Genomic DNA, 19,524 nt, shown 5'->3' with positions numbered 1-19,524 from the left:
GCGGGTGGAGGAAGGGGAGGAGACCGACCCGCCCAGCCGGCCGTGACACGGGAGTCACTGAGTCCCCGGCTGGGCCGCCGTGAGGCATCGGATCCAGGCAGGGAGATTCGATTGGAACCTGGGTGTGTTCAGGGATCCCCGGTCCCAATCTCTCTATCATCTTTGCATTTTAGCAGCTAGGCCGGCTCCTGGTATACATAACAGGCGCTCAATAAATGCTTGAATGAATGAATCTGCTTTACAGATAGTCTAAGGCCTTCTGGGGTGGAGAAGCAAAGGGCCCAGACGGCCCATTTCAGAGCCAAATGGAACCACGGAGCCTGGAGGGCTCAGAAGGAGGCCTACATAGGATAAAAATCAATTAAGAGCACTGACTGCTCTTCCAGAGGACCTGGGTTCAATTCCCAGCACCAACATGGTAGCTCACACCTGTCTGTAACTCCAGTTCCAGGGGACCTGACTCCTTCACACAGATGTACATGCAAAACACCAATGTACAGAAAATAAAAATAAGCATAGTTTTAAAAACTAAAGAAAGAGCCAGGCGGTGGTGCATGCCTTTAATCACAGTGTTTGGGAGGCAGAGGCAGGTGGATCCCTGAGTCTGAGGCCAGCCTGGTCTACAGAGCAATTTCCAGGACAGCCAGGGCTACACAGAGAAATCCTGTCTTGAAAAACCAAAAAGAAAGAAAGAAAGAGAAAGTCAAGTCCCACATCATTGGAGCCTGAACAGCGACCAGCCCTTCTCTCCTCTCTAGTTTGGCTGCAGGACCCAGTTAGTGGAACCATGGCACTTTCCTTGACAGGGGGATGGCATCTCTCTGTCTCAGGGGGGCAAGGGACCAGGCCTGGAGGCAGACATTTGAGAGGAAGGGAGTGAGGGAAGGAGGGCCTCAAACCAAGACCCTTGCAGCCACCTGAAAACAACAGGTGTTTCATAAATGCAGGGTGAGCACTTGGGACAGCAGGGTCAAGGGTTAATGGACGCTACGATGGGTCCTTTGTCCTCTGGCAAGCTAGACACACAGCAGCTGAGGACACACACGGGCTGAGAGAAGGAGGCCCTCGGAGCCTGTGGTGTTTAGATTGGCGAAGATAAGGACTTGGCTGCCCAGGCTGTCTTGGAATGGGAACTGTGGCTTAGGCAGCTGAGGCAGGGTCAATGGGTCTGTTTGGGAGTTAGCCCAGAGTGGCCCACGCTTGCTCCTCTGTCTCCCCAGGGGGCAAGGTCAAGGGCAGGCTGCATTGGGCACTTTCCCAGAACCAAACTGGGTCAGCTAGAGTAGTTCCTCCCCTGCCCAGGCTCCCCCGTGGCCCACAGGGCCAGCTCCCAGATCCTGGGCTCTTGCAGCTGGAGGTCGGTGACCTGTGGGAGGGCGGGCAGCCTCCAGGTCTGCAGAGACAGCCTCCCACAAAAGGTTGGGAAGCACTGAAATTGTAGTCCAGGGTCTTCAAATAACTTCCTGGGGGGTGGGTAGGTGAGGGGGGCATAAAACCCAACCTGCACCAAGGAGCGGACTTATGGGGTTATTTTTTCAGAGAAGAAAGCCATTTGAAATCATTTGTAGCCACTGCTTAGTGACCAGGTGGGAAGCAGAGGTCGTTGGGGGAGGAAGCCATAGGCTAAAAGTCACACGGGGATTTAGCAGCGAAACAAAAGAGGAACCCAATCTAGTTTTTTTCTTTCTTTATGTTGCTTAAGGGTCAAGCAAACACCACCACCTCCAGGCAGCCTTCCTTGATTCATCCATCTTTTTTTTTTTTCAGAGCTGAGGACGGAACACAGGGCCTTGAGCTTGCTAGGCAAGCGCTCTACCACTGAGCTAAATCCCCAACCCCTGATTCATCCATCTTCTTTCTGTGATGCCCTGTACCTCGCCCTCAGCTTCTTAACCACTTACAAGAAACCGGTTCTTGCTCGAGAGGTGCCTAAGGACCCCTGCTCTAGTCACATCTGTGGCCTGGGCTCGCTGCATGATGGATTCTGTTTATGGAGTGGCTGTTACATCTAGCCCCTGGAGGGAAGACTATGTCTTCATTTTACACGCGGGAAGCAGAATCTCCGGCAGCTCAGAGAGGTCACCTGATTTGTCCAAGCTCCCACAAGAAGGAGCAGAGCTGGGATTTGACCCCCTAGATGCCTTTGTATCTTCCACGGCAACGTGCGGCCATGGTGTTTGTTGAGTGACTAATGAATGGCGTTTGTTCCCCCTGCCCGTGACCCACAGAACAGGGTGGGTGCAGGCTTCTGGGCTCTTCTCAGCCCCTCTCTGTCTGTCCAGAGCTGGGACCAGCCATGCTCTGTCCTTCTGCGATTGTGAAAACTTTAAGTGGGGAACAGGAAGCAGAGTGTGGCCAGTTTTTATGTCTTTGGGGCCCTTGGAAGTCAGGGGACTTCCTGAGGCCGTAGGGCTGGGTGTGGTGAAGGTGGATTAGCGGGACCCCAGGAAGGTGACCTGTGAGGCCTACCCCGGTGACAAGGAGGTTCTGTGTTGATGATCACATGTCTAAGCTGTGGCCCGGGATCCGTGTTTTCCCGTCAAGAGGTAAGGAGACCAGGCTGACAAGATCCTGTACCCACCCTGAAGTCCACATCTGGCCCAGCATCCACCTGTGAACGATAGTCTCCCCCGAGTGCACAGGAGTCCCCCCCGCAAGAGTTCTCAAAGACGACAAGAAAACAAGCCTCACCTCAGAAACTGAGGTTGGCCTCGCCTCGGATCTGATTTGTTTTTCTGGAATTGAAAGTGTGATACTGAGGCAGGTCTGTAGTCTGAGCCCTCCCGGGGGGCCATCCAGTTTGGTTAAAAAACATTTATCCTGGGTCTGGCGAGATGGCTCAGTGGATGAAGGCACTTGTTGCCAAGCCTGCCGGACCTGAGTTCGAATCCTGGGGCCATATGGAATGGCAGGGAAGCCAGCGGGCCTGAGCCTGGGTCTTCCCCAAAGATGATAGAGCAGAGGGAAAGAATAAAGCAGGCGGGACACTCCTGGGTCCCCAGAAGGGTCCAGATCCATATTCGGCTGCCTCAGTTACTCCTGGAATTGTCTGCCCCAGGCCCCAGAAGTTACCAAGCCAGTGCTGGGCATGAAATGCTGGTAGAAATGGGACATTTCGAACATATTCTGTGAACCAGGAGCTCTGTAAGCCCAGCAGGCATTGCAGCAGACTACACATCCCAGGACCTGGCTCTTGGGCCGTGCGTCCTTGCACAGGTACATAACTTCTTCATGGACCCTGGTCTGTCTAATCCATCACGGAGGCTGGATGAGCTCTTACCACCTCTCCCTTTGGATCCAAGTCTGCCGGCTGCCGGGCAAGGTGATGCCGTTGATAGGGGCTCCTTTCTCCATCACAGAGGAAAATGGCTCGCAGAAAGAACCAGCCAGTTAATGTGACCCAGGTGTGCTTGAAGTTTGGTCCCCCTGAAAGAGTTGGTCCATCCATGGAACAGGAAGGCTGGCCAAGGGAAAGACAGAGGTCTATCCACCAACAGGACCCAGATCCTTGGCTCCTCTAGAAACCGTAGGCCCGTCCATGGGACGAAATAGGCACTGGTGCAGAGCGCTCCCTGGTGGCCAGATTTTACTTTCTTACTCGCCTGCTGGCCGCCTTTTTAGGTAACCTATTTTGAAATGTATTTTAAATGCTCCTTAGGAAGGCAAAAACTGGAAACGTATGATTTCCCCATCTCAGTCACACCAGAGTTTACAGTTGATTAGCACCAAGTAGGTTCCTGTTGTGCAAATGACCCCTCAGGGGCTTTGTCTTGCAAATGTGAAGCTTAGCACAGACATCCGTGCTGTGCTCTCTTAGCCAACAACCGCCCCCCCCACACACACACACATTGTGGGGTGCACAGAACAGTGGCCAAGAGCACACAGGAAAGTGTCTCTTTGGGATCTTGCTTTCAGCTCCTTTGTTAGTGTCCATTGTCAACACAGAAGGATTTGAACGACCTGCCAAACGGCTCTGAGTGTGTCCCTGAGTGTGGACCACACCATCCTGTGTGCTGATGTCCCGGTCATCAGCACAGGAAAAGAAGGAGCCGCTGGGGTGCTGGCCTTGTCTCCTCCTGGGCTTCTCATGATTTGAGTGGTTTTTCTCTGTTAGTCCCTGACCTCCTCCTGGTGGATCGGAGCCTCGAAACAGCCAGTCAGCCTTCCTCCCTCGGGCTGTGTCTGTCAAGTATTTTGTCCCAGTGATGAGAAAATCGAACTAATGTTAGAGGCCGAGCCATGCTCCCCCCAAATTCATAAGCTGAGGCTTAACCCTCGATGGATCAGGGGACACGGCTCCAACATAGTAAATGTGTTAGGGGAGCTGGATGCTGAAGCCTCAGTCCGTTCCTCACTCTATCTCTCTGTCTCTGTCTGTCTCTTGGTCTCTGTCTCTTGGTCTCTCTCTGTCTCTGTCTCTCTGTCTTTTGGTCTCTCTCTGTCTCTGTCTCTTGGTCTCTCTCTCTCTGTCTTTCTGTCTCTTGGTCTCTCTCTCTCTGTCTTTCTGTCTCTTGGTTTCTCTCTGTCTGTCTCTCTCTTTGTCTCTTGGTCTCTCTCTGTCTCTTTGTCTTTCTGTTTCTTGATCTCTCTCTGTCTCTCTCCAAGCTACATGATCATGTACATATAATTTTTTTTTGTTGTTGTTGTTTTGGAAACATCTGAGATCAGATCCACGTAGGATACCTACTTATCCTGAAGCACTCTGGTCCCTATGTCCTATCATGAGGGAACCCCGGTGACCACCACAGTTGGACAGTACACCTGGACACCATGTCACCTCCCTGAAGCCTCACTCAGCCCAGGAAGGGCATCCAGACACAGCAGCAGAAGACAGAAAACTCCCCAGGTCACCAATCTCAGCTCAGCTAAGGGAGGCCCATCTGGTGCATGGGTTTATGAGAGATCATTTCTGGTTGCTGTTTCTGTCCCCTCTGGCCAAAGGGATTTTTCTTTGCAATTCGAATTGATAAAGCAGGTGCATTATCTGCAAGCTCTGGGATACAATTTTTTAAAAAATAAATCTTATTTGTATGGGGGGCTGTGTGTATCCCAGCATATGTATTTAGGTCAAAGGGCAACTTATGGGAGTCAGTTCTCTCTACCGAGTAGGCTCCAGAAATTGAAGTCAGGTCTTTAGGCTTGGTGACAATTGCTGTTACCCGTTGTCCCAGGACTCTTAATAGGAGCCTCGGGGAGGTCGGCAGCACCTCAGATGCAATGATGCTACAGAGAAAGAGAACTGTGTGTAATGTTCTCCCTCTGGCCCTCTGTCTTCCCCTCTTCTCCCCACCCTCCTTCCCTCCCTCCCAGAGAATTCCTGACCATGGAGAGGAGCCACAGGGCAGGCAGGAGCTCAGGGAAAAACTGACCACTGTCGGTCACAGAATTCTTTCTTCCTCCAGGAACCTCAGTCTTTTTCTCTTGAGACAGTCAACTGGTTGGGTGAGGCTCACCCACGTTATGGGGGTCAACCTCTTGTCTCGGTGCCCATTCACCCGAATCTTAACAACACTGTCAGAGCACCGCGCAGATGGCTGGGTGTTTGGTCAAACATCTGGACACCATTGCCTAGCCCAGTCGACACCTGAAACTAACCACACCAGCCAGCCAGATTGGCATGTCAGCTGTAGCGTTATCTCCTCCATGTCACAAGATGGCTGCTGGGATGCTGGAAATTGCAATCCCAAACAAAAGTGTCCAGAGCAAGAAGGGGGAAAGAGTCAACAGATCTTTAGCTGGTCCTTCTCTTTCGTAAGAGGAAGAAAATCTCTGATCTCATGGCCAAACTCAGTCTCCATCAGCCAGCACTGGGTCACACGCACCCCTGGGGGTGGCCTGGCAGGGACACAAGATGGCCTTATCAGAGGGGAGACCTGGCCTCTGGGCTCAGGTGGAGTTTGGAGAGATGGAAGGAAGGGGGGATGGCAGTGAGGATGGGGCATGATTGATGCTGGTAAATATTCTGGGAAAGGAGGAATGGCAGATGGGGTGTGGTCCAGACAACCCACAGAGGAAGGAAGAAGGGGGAAGGAAGGGGGAAGGGGGAAGGAGGAGGAAGCAGGAAGCAGGAAGCAGGAAGCAGGAAGGCCGAGCGTAGAATAGGCTAGGCCCTCTTACAGCTTCCTGATGGCTGGCCCAGGCCGCTTGAGACTTCTCCTGGTTGGGTCGGTGGGGCGACCCAGCTGCTGTGGAAGTGGTCACTGCCAACCGTGTTTCTCCCAGGGTGATCATCTACTCTTGCCTGTCTGGGCTCCGGCCAAGCTCTGACACCTGATCAGCCGCCTTTGGAGTCTGCCTGGGGAGGCCGTGGAGAACACTGGGTGGGAGCGCGCGCAGGGTGATTCCCCACGCGTGGAGGAGGGTGGAGGGAGAGCGGTGGGCGCAGACGGACACATGGGAGCACATGGCCACGTTTGGAGAGACGTGACGCATTGGAGCATGAAGTGTGGTGTTGTGTGGGCCAATGGAGGTGGGCGTTAGGGGTGTGCCTGCACGTTTATGTATGTGCAGGTGCACGTGACTGCATGCACGTGGAAGCAAGAGGTCACTCTGGTACTTTTCCTCTGGAACCACCCACCTTGGCTGAGGATCGGAATGCCATTTGCGCTCGGGACCCTCTCTCCAAGCTTCTCATCAATGTCATGTGAGGTCAACTCACAGGCCACTCAGGCAGAGGACACTCTTCTAGACCTGCATCCTGTTCTACTCCCTTCTTGCTGTGATGTGAGCAGCGGTGAGGGAACTTAAAGAATACAGATTCAAATCCCGGCATAGGCAGCTGCGCCCCCTAGAGGCTTCCGGGGGAATAATTTTCTCTTTCCTCCTTCGGTGCATGGGATCTTTCCTTCATTGTCAAAGCTGCCAGGGGTCTTCCGTCTGGCACCAGTGTGACACCCTCATTGCTCACAAGGACTTCCTGCTCTTATAAAGACCACCACGAGGGCCTTGAACTGTCCAGAAAATCCCAGGTGATCTTTCATTTTCTTCACAGATCGTGCCCAAACAAAAGCCTCCTGTACCCCGTGAAGGCATGGGGATAATTATACTTTGGGGTTGGCATGCAGCTGGGGCATTTGTCCCGTTACAGGTCCTTAGCTGAGCAGCTTCTATGCTGTTCCCTGCCCTTCTTGTCACCTCTTTCATGTGTCTGCAGAAAGTGAACCCCTGTGGGCTTCACTTGCCTCAGTGGTAGCATTTCAGAGAGTCTTGTGCTTGCCATAAATATATACTTATTTTTATTTTATGTGTATGAGTGTCTGTGTATATGCATGTGCACCACATGCATGCAGTGCCTGTGGAGGCCAGAAGAGGGCATTGGATCCTCTGGAGCTGAAGTCACAGACAGTTGTGAGCAGCCATGTGGGTGCTGGGAATTGAACCCTGGTCCTCTGAAGGAGCAGCCAGTGCCGTTAACCACTGAGCCATCTCTCCAGCCCTACCTGTTGTTTCTTATAGTGTACGGGCTTCTGTATTTGAACAGCTGGTCTTTAGTGGATGGCATGGTTTTGGGAGGTTATGGAAGTGCTGGTGTGGTTTTAAGTGGACCATTGGAGGTGGGCCTTAGTGGTGTGTGAGCATGTTTGTGTATGTGCAGATGCATGTGAATATGCATACATATGGAGGTCAGAGGTCACCTCAGGTACTGTTCCTTTGGAACTGTCCACCTTGCTTTTTGAGACAGATTCTCTCACTGGCATGAAGCTCCCCAAGTAGGTTAGGCTGGCTGACCAGTACTAGGGGATCCTCCTGTCTCCATCAACTCCACACTGGGATCATCAGTGTGTGCCTTGGGGCCTGATTTTTGTTTATTTTGTTTGTGTTTTGTTGTTGTTTGGTTTTTCAAGTCAGGGTTTCTCTGTGTAGTTTTGGAGCCTGTCCTGGTTCTCTCTCTGTAGCCTAGGCTGGCCTCGAACTCACAGAGATCAACCTGCTTCTACCTCTTGAGTGCTGGGATTAAAGGCATGTGTCACCACTGCCTGGTTTGCTTTTTGTTTTTTGTTTGTTTGTTTTTTTAAACTTTATTTTATGTGCATTGGTGTTTTGCCATGGGCGTCAGATCCCCTGGAACTGGAGTTACAGACAGCTGTGAGCTGTCATGTGGGTGCTGGGAATTGAACCCAGGTCTTCTGGAAGAGCAGGTGGTGCTCTTAGCCACTGAGCCATCTCTCCAGCCCTTTGCTTTTCATTTTAAATGTGGGTTTGGGGGATGTTGGCAGGACATGAACTTCACCAGCTGGGCCATTCTCCCCTGAGCCCTGGAGGTCAGCCTTTGAGGGCCATAACCTGGACCCATGCTCAGCCTGGGTTCTCTGCTTGGAGGTGAGAACCCCTGCTTCTGGTTCCCACCACTGTGAACTCACCTATGCTTTCCCCGTCATGATGAACTGTGTCCTCTCAGACTGTGAGCCAGAAGGGGGGCCGTCTTCTGTAAGCTGCTTCTGCCAGTCAATTTTGGCCATTGTGCAATAAAGCAATGAATGTACCACTTTCAGGCAAGAGATGAGCCTGTGGACCCTGGGGTCCTACTGTCCCAGTTAAATAAGGCTTTAACTCTTCATTGCTGTGTGACTTTGGACAAGTTGCTCTCCTTCTCTGAGCCTGTTTTCTCACCTGTAACACTCGATCTTCACAGGCACAGAGTGTAAGGACCCAATTGTCTCACCAGTGCCGAGTTCTGAAAACACTATCTGATTGCCAATAACCTTGGTAAATGTTAACCAGCTTTGAAAAAACACTTCATTATTGAAGAGAGAACATTCTGTCATTTACCATCCGCCAGGTTGCCCTGCTCTCTTCTGGCCCTGAACTTCAGGGTCTGAATGTTCTCCAGGGCCTTAACAAGACAACGAGATGGAACAAAAGGATTCTCTCGGGAACAGACCAACCCTGGAGACCACGCTCAACATGGCTGGCTTCCTGCCTTGCTCCAGGACTAAGGTTGTGGGCAGGTTCCCCCCATCTCAGCCTCTTGGGGCTCTGCAGCCAGTGGCAGGAGTGGGGTGGGATGGTGGAGGAGTTCTCTCTGCATCAGCCCCCCAACGGCTCCCCTCCCGTTTGGAAGTGAGCCTTGGGTTGGAATTGGGCTGGTGGAGGCCAGCACGGGAGGGTGTGTGCTGAGTCAGGGAAAGGAAATGGTTCCTAGGGAGGGATGAGGAGGCAGCTGCTGTGTCCCAAACCCAGGCAGACTTTAGGAAGACAAGGTATACTGACCCAACACGAGGAGCCTGCAGTGATGGTTCTGACTGTAGTCTGGTGTCAAACCTTGCAGGTGCTGAAGCTGGGCCAGAGTCAGACAAGATGGATGGGGGCAGAACTAGGCAATTTGGTGAGAATGTGAGGAGCCTGGAAAACCTTCAGGCTGGGGTTTCTCATCTGGGGTTGCCTTACGTAGGGTTTCTATCCTATGATAAACACCATACACCAAAGTCAACTTGGGAAGGAAAGGGTTTGCTTCAGCTCACAGTTCCATATCTCACTCTGTCACTGAGGGAAGTCAGGGCAGGGACCTGGAGGCAGGAGCTGATGCAGAGGCCATGGAGGGGTGCTGCTTACTGGCTTGCTCCCCGTGTCCTGCTAAGCCTGCTTTCTTTCTTTCTTTCTTTCTTTTCTTTTTTTTTTTTTTTTGTGGTTTTATTCGAGACAGAGTTTCTCTGTGTAGCTTTGGAACCTGTCCTGGATCTCACTCTATAGACCAGGCTGGCCTTGAACTCACAGAGATCCACCTGCCTCTGACTCCTGAGTGCTGGGATTAAAGGCGTGCGCCACTACCGCCTGGCCTAAGCCTGCTTTCTTATACAACCCAGGACCACCAGTCCAGGGGTGGCACCATCGACAGTGGGCTGGGGCTGGGCCCTCCCACATCAATTACTGATCATGAAAATACCCACCCCCACCCCCACCCACAGTCTTGCTCACAGGCCATCCTGATGGAAGCATTTTCTCATTTGTGGTTCTCTCTTTCTAAATAGCTCTAGCTTGTGTCAGGTGGACGAAAGAGATTACAACAAAAACAGAAAATTGGCACAACGACTGGGGAGAAAAGAGAATGGAAAAAGAAAAGTGGGTGTAAGGGAGGCAGAGGGGAGGGGATGAGAGAGAGCAAGGAGGGAGAGGGAAGGGGAAGGAGGGGACCTGGGAGGAAGGAGGACTTTCCATGCTTGTTCTAATCGATTTCTTCTAGTCCACTTTCCAATCAGCTAACTCTCTCTTCAGCCATGTCTAACTCACTGTTCCCTATCTGCTGCTTCATTTGCGTCTTTGGGTGTCTGCTTCCTTCCTTAGCAAGTCCATTACATTACCTTCTATGGCTTCTATTACCTGCCATTCCAAGCTGTTCTCTCTCTCTCTCTCTCTTTCTCTCTCTTTTCTTTTCTGTGGCCTCAAACTCGTGATCCTCCTGCCTCCACCTCCGTTTTTTGTTTTTTTTCCCTATCTGAGAGAGTTCACTTAATGAAAAGGGGAAATGCATCTTAACCAGTCCATCCACCCACTCTGGCAACCTCTGCAAAGGGAGAACTGCGCCTGGGTTGTAACAGGTAGAGAGAGGGAGTCCCATAGCGGCTCAAGAGTGAAAGTGGGTGTGAGAGTCAGGTGGTTAGACTGCCCGTTTCTGGAGAGGAGGAAGAGGAGAAGGAGGCTGAAGAAGCAGCGGATGTTGAGGTTGAAATAGTGGGTGTTTGGCAGCAGGGTCCAGAGTAGTGGAGGGTTCCTCTGGTTTAGACTGCATAGCTAGGGGGATGTGAATGGTGGAACAGGAAGAACAGAGAGAGGGTTTGGATGAGAGAAGGCTTGAACATAGGGAACCTCCTTCCACTTACCCGATGACCACTGGCAGAAGTTGGAAAGGCTCCGCATAATACTGGGGTCTAAGTTGCCGGTAGGCGGCCATTTTGGTTGGTTATCTAAGGGGTTATGGGGCCAGATCTGACTGCAAAGGAGAATAAATTTAGAAGCCCTTTAGTCAGGTGCTAAGGTTTGAGGTTTTCTAAAAGGCATTCCAGAGGGGAGGGAGGTTGAACTTATGGTACTAGGTGCAGTTCTCAAGAGTGAGGCAGAAAAAAAAAAAAAAAAAAGAAAAAGAAAAAAGAAAAAAGAAAGAAAGAAAGAAAGGCTCAAAAAGCCTGGACTCAGGGAGGATCAGACCGACGAGGCACAAACATTCCAGTAAGTAGTCACATAAAGGGCAGAGGCCAAGGGGCTCTGAGCCCCCAGAGATACATGGTTGCCTGGTACCAGGGTTGGCTGGCAGGGCAAAGAGGTGAGAAACCATGGTCAAGAGATGAAGCCTCACTCGTGGCCAGGGGTGATTGTAGGCAAAGGGGGGCAACTGTGATTGGGGGTTCCTGCCTCCAAGGATGCCAGAGAGGTGCCGGATGGTCAATGGTCACGCCCATGGGTCCAGGGAAGGGTTTAAGCCAACCGGGAGAAGGGAAACTCATCAGTCATGCCGGTGTCGGATGGAGGGCCCAGTGATAGGTAGTTGGAATGTGAGCCTGACATAGGTAGTCTGGTTCCAGGGTCCCAGTGGTGCCTCTGTCTGCCAGTGGGCAGGAGGAACCTCTAGGAGAGCCTGCGGAGTCTCGAGGCACCAAATGTTGTAGTGTAGCAGTGGTGAAAAGGAATAAATACCATACAACGGAACTCATGTTGAAGGTTTATTGGAGGGGAAGGGAGAGAAGGGGGCACAGAGGCCTGCCTCTGGGAGGAGCAGAGTTAAAGGTAAGGGGAAATGGGCTGGGTGGAGCTTGCTTTTAAAGCGGGGGTTAGGGGTGGAGGGTGGAGGGTGTGTAGCACGTGCACACAAGGACTACGGCTGTAGGACCCTGAACTGGCCAGTTTACCTGCCTGAATGCTAACAAACATATGCTCACGGGCGGTGCTCTTAGTGGCTGCAGCTGAGGACCCTGAGCAGGCCAGCGTGATGCCTGAATTGCTAGTAAGTGCATGCGTGCAGGGAGTGGTTGTAGTTGATGGCCTATTCTACCAGGTCCCAAGGGCAGTCCAGTGTAATGCCTGAATGCTAACCCTAGGGGTGGGAGGGGGAGCAGATCCGAAGTCTTGATTTCAAGCAGAGTCGTCTGAGTGCAGGAGAGAGAGAGAGAGATGAGGGCCAGACAGGGAGGATTGGAGCCAGCTCCCTTTTGTAACACGGACTGAGTCCTTAAATCAATTGCCAGATGACTCTGGAGGCTTCATTTGGCATTTCCATCCCAGAGCTGGATTCCAACTTAACTACACTCAACCCAGAGTGGGGGTACATACATCTGTGCTCCACAGCTTCCTGGGGTCTGCACTACCTGAGGAGAGAAAGAGAGTTGGGGTGGGGGCTTAAAGAAGGATGTGATGGCGAACACCTTTAATCCCAGCAGAGGCAGGCGGCGGATCTCTGTGAGTTCAAGGCTAGCCTGGTCTGCGTATGGAGTTCCAGGTCAGTCAGGGCTACACAGTGAGAATCTGTCTCCAGAAAAGAATCTGGAAACATATTTGGAAACTGACCAGAGTTGCTTGAACACAACAAACTGATAGATATTATCAGCCTTGCTCATGCTGGTTGGCAGGGGAAGGCAGAGACACACCCCTGAAGTACAGGTCTCACATGGGACCAATTTCCTCTCACCAGAAAAACACAACACAGTGTGTCTCAGGTTCCAACCGGGACACCTCTAGAAGAGTCTGCGGACACTGTTCAGCATCTTGCGATGCACAGCACAGCCCTCTTGGCTTGTCCCCAGATGCCAGCAGTGCCAAGGAGGGACAGAAGGAAGAAGCATGCCTCTCTGTGGGAGGGTGAGCTTCGAAGACACAACTTTACCATTTTCTAAGTTGTAAGTGGTAACTTTGTGACAATTGTAGGTTTTTAAAAGTGGGTGTGTGTGTGTCAATGAGGCTCTTAATCTAATCTTACTACATGCCCCTCTTTTCTATTTTTGTTTTTCTGTATTGCATGCATGTGTGTCTGCATGTTTGCATGTGTGGATGTGTGTTGTGTGAATTTGCATGCATGTCTGCATGTGTGTACATGCATATGTCATTTCTGTGTATGTGTTCCTGTGTGCACATGTATAAGGACCCTGGATGCTGTGAGGACTCATCCTCTGTCAACTATTCCACCTTATTTATTGAGGCAGGCTCTGTCAATCAGACCCGGAGCTAGCTGATCTGGTTAGCTTTGCTAGCTGGCTTGCTCTGGGGATTCCATTGACTCAGCCTTCCAAGGTTGGAATCACAGGTGGGCTGCCACACCCATGCTGCATTTATGTGGTTTCTGGGGGAACTGAGCTCTGCTGAACCATTTCCCTATGTCCCCTCACCCCACCCTGCCTCAGGATCCCAACTCTCAGGTATCTGTTCTTTCCCCATCTTTCTGCTTGAAGGAAGTTGCAGTGTGTAGGCACCCCACTGGGCTCGGGGGCCACTTGTGCTAAAATCTACTAAAGAGGATAGTCCTGAAAGGTAAGGGTCAGAAAGAGTGGTGCCCCAACTTCCAGGGGACAGTTGACAGTGTCTACAGGTATTTTGATTGGGGACATGAGTGGTGTTGGCACGAAGGCACCAATGGGAGCAAAGCACTGCCTAGTTAAAAGACAGGACAGGCTAGCTTTGGCGCTGCCATAAGCTCCCTCCTGGAGAGCCCAGTTCCCACTCTGTCACCTGTGTCTGGGTCTCTAGGTACCAGGGGCAAGGGAGATGAGGGGACTCCTGGAGTCAGTTCTCAGTTCTTTGGGGGGGGGACGGGCTCAGTAATTCCAAATTACTACAGCAAGACCTTTGATTGGATTTGGGACGGGGCCACCCACTTTCTTCAGGGCACTCTTACTGGCACTTTCCATGGTTGAATTCTTCGCTCCAGGTCCGAGTCACTCTTCTTCGGCAGTTCGAAACACAGTGAGGACAGCCACTCCTTCGCTTCTTCGGCTAGAAGATGCCAACACCAGCGGTCGCCTCCTCCCACGTTGCCCGTGGGATCCGCTGGATCCAGGATCACAGGCCTAAAGGAGAGTTAGAAGCAGAGAAAGGGCTGCTTGCTTTCAAGACCTCTGGCTTCAGCGTTGGGGGCTGCCCCCCCTTCCATCAATGACACATTGTATCCCAGCAGCTTAGGTGGAGCCATTGGAATCTACTAAAGAGTCAAAGTAACTTCCTAGAATTGTTGTATTTGAAGACCAAAACCCTTCTGAAAGCTTTTATTTACCTCATACAGTAAAACTGTAGTGATGACCTTTTTCAAGAGCCTCTTCACCCAACTACAAGGAGTCACACACAACAGCTTTGCTAAGTAGGTCAGCATGGGGGGGGGGCTGGAGGCTGGAGGCTGGAGGCTGGAGGCTGGGTGTGTGTATGTGCCCACAGTACCTGTTCTTAATGCTCCTGTTTCTTCCTTTTGCTCTTCCATTTTCTTTCCCTCCCCACCCCTTCACTGTCTTTGTTCCCTGCTCATGGTATTGAGGGTACACTCTGAGGACCCCCCTTATTTAAATAAATTTTTTTAAAGACAAGATCTTGCAATGTAGATAAGGCTATCCTCTAATTCAAGGTCTTGTTATGTAGACAAGGCTATCCTATAAGATAGCTTTAAGATCCTCCTGGCTGGGCGGTGGTGGCGCATGCCTTTCATGCAGACATTTGGGAGGCGGAGGCAGAGGCAGGTGGATCTCTGTGAGTTCCAGACCAGCCTGGTCTACATAGTAAGTACTACAGGCTATGTAGAGGGACCCTATCTCAAAAAACCTAAAAATAAAGTAAAATAAAATATCTCCCAGCTTTCAGCCTCAAAAGGGTTGGAACTGTGGCAAATCCCACCCAGTCTGGCTTCCTTAGTATTTATTCTTTTAGTTCTGAAAGAGAAAACCAGGTCTGGCAAGATGTTAATAGTAGGGGCTGGATAAAGGGTAAAAGGAGCTTGCTGCCAAGTCTGATGACCTGAGTTCGATCCTCTTGGGCCCATGTGGTGGGAGGAGAGAACTGACCTCTGACTTGCTGTGGTGTGCACACGTGGACCTGGGAATGGCCATGCTGTTTCTCAGGGATATCCTGCCAACTCAGACCCCCCTCAGATGGGCTAGCACACACATTTCTGAGACAGGAGAATGAAAGGTGTGTGGGCACCCCCTGCCTGCCCCCTGTGTCTGCATCCCTCCTGGTTGGCAAGCTCCTCCCACTCCCGAAGTTAGGTTTTTCTCCCTGGAGTGTCCTCATCTGGCAGTTTCTCCCTCAGTCTCATGCTGGGAATGAACAAGACCCCGGGGAGAAGAATCCAGGTCACGGAAGAAATAGCGCAGAAGGGAATTGGGTTAATTCAGAAGAGGGCGGGGGTCGGGGCACAGGCACCTCTTTTTCCGGATCTGGGTCAGTAGGAATGACCTCATCAGCTCATCTTCGAAGTTGTAGTTGACTGTCCAGAAGATGCAGACCTCCTGGTATTTGATGACCAGGTCCAGGACAGTCCGGAAGCCTTCGGCGGTGTCGAACTTGTCCATGCCACTGCCTTGCTCCCAGGCATACACGGTGAGAAGCTCCAGGGCATACTTTGGGGGCAAAGATGCTTTTGATTTCTTTTTCCTTTCACACTGATGGGAGAGTGGAGATGTCAGGTACCCTTCCTTGGTGAGGCAGAGAGACCCAGTGTGTCTCCTGGACTGTGTGTGTCACACAGCAAGGCAACAGGGTTATGAAATAGAACTTGTAAGAGGGAGCTCCTGAGTCCTAGACTTAGCAGCAGGCAGAGTGGCACACATAGCATCTTGTGTTTGGACCACAACATAGCCACTGGCTGATCGGACCCTCTGTATGATAGTTATGGGCCCTGTACCATGGATTGCGATCTCAGAGGAAGACTGGCCTGCGCACCGGGGGTGGGGTGGTGGGGGTGGTGGGGTGAGGAGGGAGTCACGTGACTTGCTGAAAACCAAACCATAGCTCCCCAGCCCCCTAGGCATCAGTTACCAATGATGACTCCAGTCTCAGCCACAGCTTCCATCTTGCCTTCTGAGAGACAATATGGTGTCCACACAGCTGGACTGGCAACCTGTGGCACACCACCTTAACTTCCATCCATGCTTCTCGGGAGAACTTGGCTGCCGCTGAATTCTTTGGCCAGCGGGAGAACAAGCCCTTAGCTCTGAAGTTAGGAGGCTCTCTAGGCCTGATCCAAATATCATGAGTAGCGGAATGCAATCAGAAGACCCATGACTTGATGGGCAACAGCTTCCCTAAAGAACCCAGCACCGGGTTGGGGATTGAGCTCAGTGGTAGAGCACTTGCCTAGCAAGCGTAAGGTCCTGGGTTCGATACTCAGCTAAAAAAAAAGAACCCAGCACCTAGCACAGGAGGATTTGGGTGTTCAGGACATGTGTCAAAGCCTGTGTCCTAGCTTGCTGGTAAAAACAACAACCGGACCAGGGACTGGCTGACCTGTTTGTACCAGTGCTTAATCAGGCGAATCAGACTCTTCAGTTTGGTGGGTCGGGGTTCAATGAAATTGCGCTGTAGCTCTGTAAAACAGGGTGAAAACTCTCCTCCTCTGAGGTCTGATGATCTATACCATGCAATGAGCTCCTTGTAGGCTTCGGGCCTGGGGGTGTGGCCAGAACGCAGTTGACCTAACATGGGAGCAAAATATCCATTAGATCCTAATGTGTATGATAAGCAACAGAGTTAAAAAAAATTTTTTTTTTGAGACAGGATTTCATGTAGCCCAGGTTGGAATTAAACTTAGTATGTAGCCAAAGATGATCTTGAATTTCTGATCTCCCTGCCCCCACCTTCCGAGTGCTGAGATTACAGATGTGTACCACCATGTCTAGTTTATGTAGTGCAGGGGGCTGAACCCAGGTCTTGGGCATGTTAGGGAAACTCTCTACCAATGAATCTATATCCACAGACCTCAAAACCGTGGTTTTTCCAAAACTTTATTATTTACTCATTTATTTGGTTCTTCGTGACAAGGTTTCTCTGTATGATGGCCCTGGCTGTCTTGGATCTCGCTCTGTAGACCAGGTTGGCCTCAAACTCACAGAGATCTGCCTGGCTCTGCCTCCTGAGTGCTGGGATTAAAGGTGTGTGCCACCACCCCCTGTCTCAAAGACTTTATTTTTATTTGTGTGTGTGTGGTTCACACATGTAAGTGTGAGTGACTGTGGAGGCCAGAAGAGGGAACCAGGTCCCCTGGAGCTGGAGTTACAGGGTGTGAGCCACCAGATTGTAGCGCTCAAATCCTACTGGCATGCTCCACCACAACCAGCTCAAGTTGTTGTTTTTTTGTTTGTTTGTTTTTGTTTTTGTTTTTGTTTTTTTGGTTTTTTGAGACAGGGTTTCTCTGTAGCTTTGGAGTCTGTCCTGGACTAGCTCTGTAGCCCAGGCTGACCTCGAACTGACAGAGATCCACCTGCCTCTGCCTCCTGAGTGCTGGGATTACAGGCGTGTGCCACCACTGCCCAGCAAGCTGTTATCTTTTTAATCACATGATTCCTAGTTGTTTTCTGTTGTTTTTCTTTTTTCTTTTAATGTGTGTGGTGTGGGTGTGTGTATACCTGTGCATGGGAGTATATGTGTAGGTGTGTGCATGTGTGTGCATATGCCTGTGGATGCCAGAGATTGATGTCAAGTTCTCAGTGTGTTTCCTCAAGTACCTGGAGCTTGGAAGGAGGTGGGTGCCAGCTGATGCCTGGCCATGCCCATCATTCATAGTACCATGGCAGACCAGCGCTTGGGTTACTGGACAGCTGCCCTTGGTCAACGTGCTGGCTTTTGGGTGTCATGCTTGTTTCCTCGTCTTGGCTAAATGCCTGTCACAGCTCCAGGTCCATATAGATGTTCATGGCCAACCAAGAGGATCTGGGGTGGGGTGGTCAAGATCTCCCCTTCCTTGGAAAAATTCATTTTTTTTTTTCTGAGACAGGGTTTCTCTGTGTAGCTTTGCGCCTTTCCTGGAACTCACTTGGTAGCCCAGGCTGGCCTCGAACTCACAGAGATCCTCCTGGCTCTGCCTCCCTAGTGCTGGGATTAAAGACGTGTGCCACCACTGCCCATCGAAAAATTCATGTTTTTAACTCCCTCCCCCATGCCAGAAGACTCCCCTCCCCCAGCCTCATTGGTCTGCACTGACACCCAGTGCAGAGTCAGGCCAGCTGCGGAGGAGGCTGGACACAGTCGGAGTTGGAGGGATTGGGTACTATAGTGAGATGTGTCGGAAGCGGGGCATTGGGAGTGACAGTGGGTATGTGAAGGCTTGGTGGAACTTAGGTCCCCTGAAAGAGCAGAAAGCCTCTCTTAGCCAATGAACCCATTCTATGTTTTTTGACAAATGTAGTTTCATTCTGTGGGGAGTTTTCTTTGAACCATGGGTATATATTTGAATTACTGATGGGTATCCAAGATGCAGACAGTAGTGACCTCGTGGTCTGGCGGGCACAGGTGGTTTTTACAGTAGCACACACACCTGTGCTATCCACTACGGCAGTCACCGGACACTGTGGCCAATTATATTTGAGGTAATTGAAAGGTAATGAGATGAAAATTCAACTCTTTGATGGCTCTAGCCACATTTCAAGTTCTCAGTGGATTCAGAACACAGGTCTAGATGTTTCTCACTGTTGGAGAGAAAGACCTCCCTGTCAGTTCTGAGCTCAGGTTTGCACACTGGTGTCACTGAGGTATCGTTAGTCCAGCTCTCTCTCTCTCTCTCTCTCTCCCCCCCCCTCTCTCTCTGTTTTCTGAGACAGGGTTTCTCTGTGTAGCTTTTGCGCCTTTCCTGGAACTCACTCTGTAGACCAGGCAAGCCTCGAACTCACAGAGATCTGCCTGGCCTCTGCCTCCCGAGTCCTGGGATCAATGGCATGCGCCGTCACCACCACCACCGCCTGGCCACCTCTCATTTTTGTAAATAAAGTTTTCCGGGGACAGAGTTGCCCCTGTTTGTGAATCTGTCGTGTGTATGACTGTTTTCAGATTGAAATGGCCAAGTTGAGTGGAGGGAAAAGTGTCATCTCCAAGGCTGAAAATCTTTGCTGTGTACTGGTGAATTTTCTGCCAACTTGACACAAAACTTGACACAAAGCTAGACACACCTGAGAAGAGGGATCTCAGCTGTGGAATTGCCTCTGCCAGATGGGCTTATGGCATTGTCTGTGGGGCATTTTCTCGATTGATGAATGATGCGGAAGGGCCCAGCCTGGTGCCATCCCTGGGCCGGTGGTCCTGAGTTGTATAAGAAAGCAGGCTGAGGGAGCTAGAGAGAGCAAGCCAGTGAGCAATGTTTCTTTATGGCCTTTGCTTCAGTTCCTGTCTCCAGGTCCCAGTCCTGACCTCCTTCCATGATGGAACACAACTGTATGATAAACTAAACCTTCTCCTCCTCAAGTTGATTTGGTCAGTGGTTTTTCTTTTCTTCTTTCTTTCTTTCTTTCTCTCTCTCTCTCTCTCTCTCTCTCTCTCTCTCTCTCCCTTCCTTCCTTCCTTCTTCTTCTTCTTCTTCTTTTTTTTTTTTTTGCTTGTTTGTTTTGAGACAGGGTTTCTCTGTGTGTAGCC

At 51.0% G+C, this 19,524-nt stretch overlaps 1 protein-coding gene across 1 annotated transcript in view; it reads right to left on the bottom strand.

The window, feature by feature from the left end:
- Positions 1-11,665: 11,665 nt before the first annotated feature.
- Positions 11,666-19,524, bottom strand: part of Oas2 (2'-5'-oligoadenylate synthetase 2) — a 21,440-nt gene continuing 13,581 nt past the window's right edge. Inside the window, exons 8-11 of the mRNA XM_036172218.1 lie at positions 16,411-16,598; positions 15,328-15,566; positions 13,817-13,988; positions 11,666-12,296 (exon numbers count right to left, since the gene is read on the bottom strand). Of these exons, the coding sequence (XP_036028111.1) occupies positions 12,228-12,296; positions 13,817-13,988; positions 15,328-15,566; positions 16,411-16,598 (668 nt within the window). The 3' untranslated portion in view covers positions 11,666-12,227. The remainder of the gene's footprint in view (positions 12,297-13,816; positions 13,989-15,327; positions 15,567-16,410; positions 16,599-19,524) is intronic.

This window comes from Onychomys torridus, chromosome 22, assembly GCF_903995425.1.
Source record: "Onychomys torridus chromosome 22, mOncTor1.1, whole genome shotgun sequence".
Lineage (NCBI taxonomy): Eukaryota > Metazoa > Chordata > Mammalia > Rodentia > Cricetidae > Onychomys > Onychomys torridus.
The sequence above is the reverse complement of the archived record's forward strand: the minus strand, read 5'-3'. Positions and strand labels throughout refer to the sequence as shown.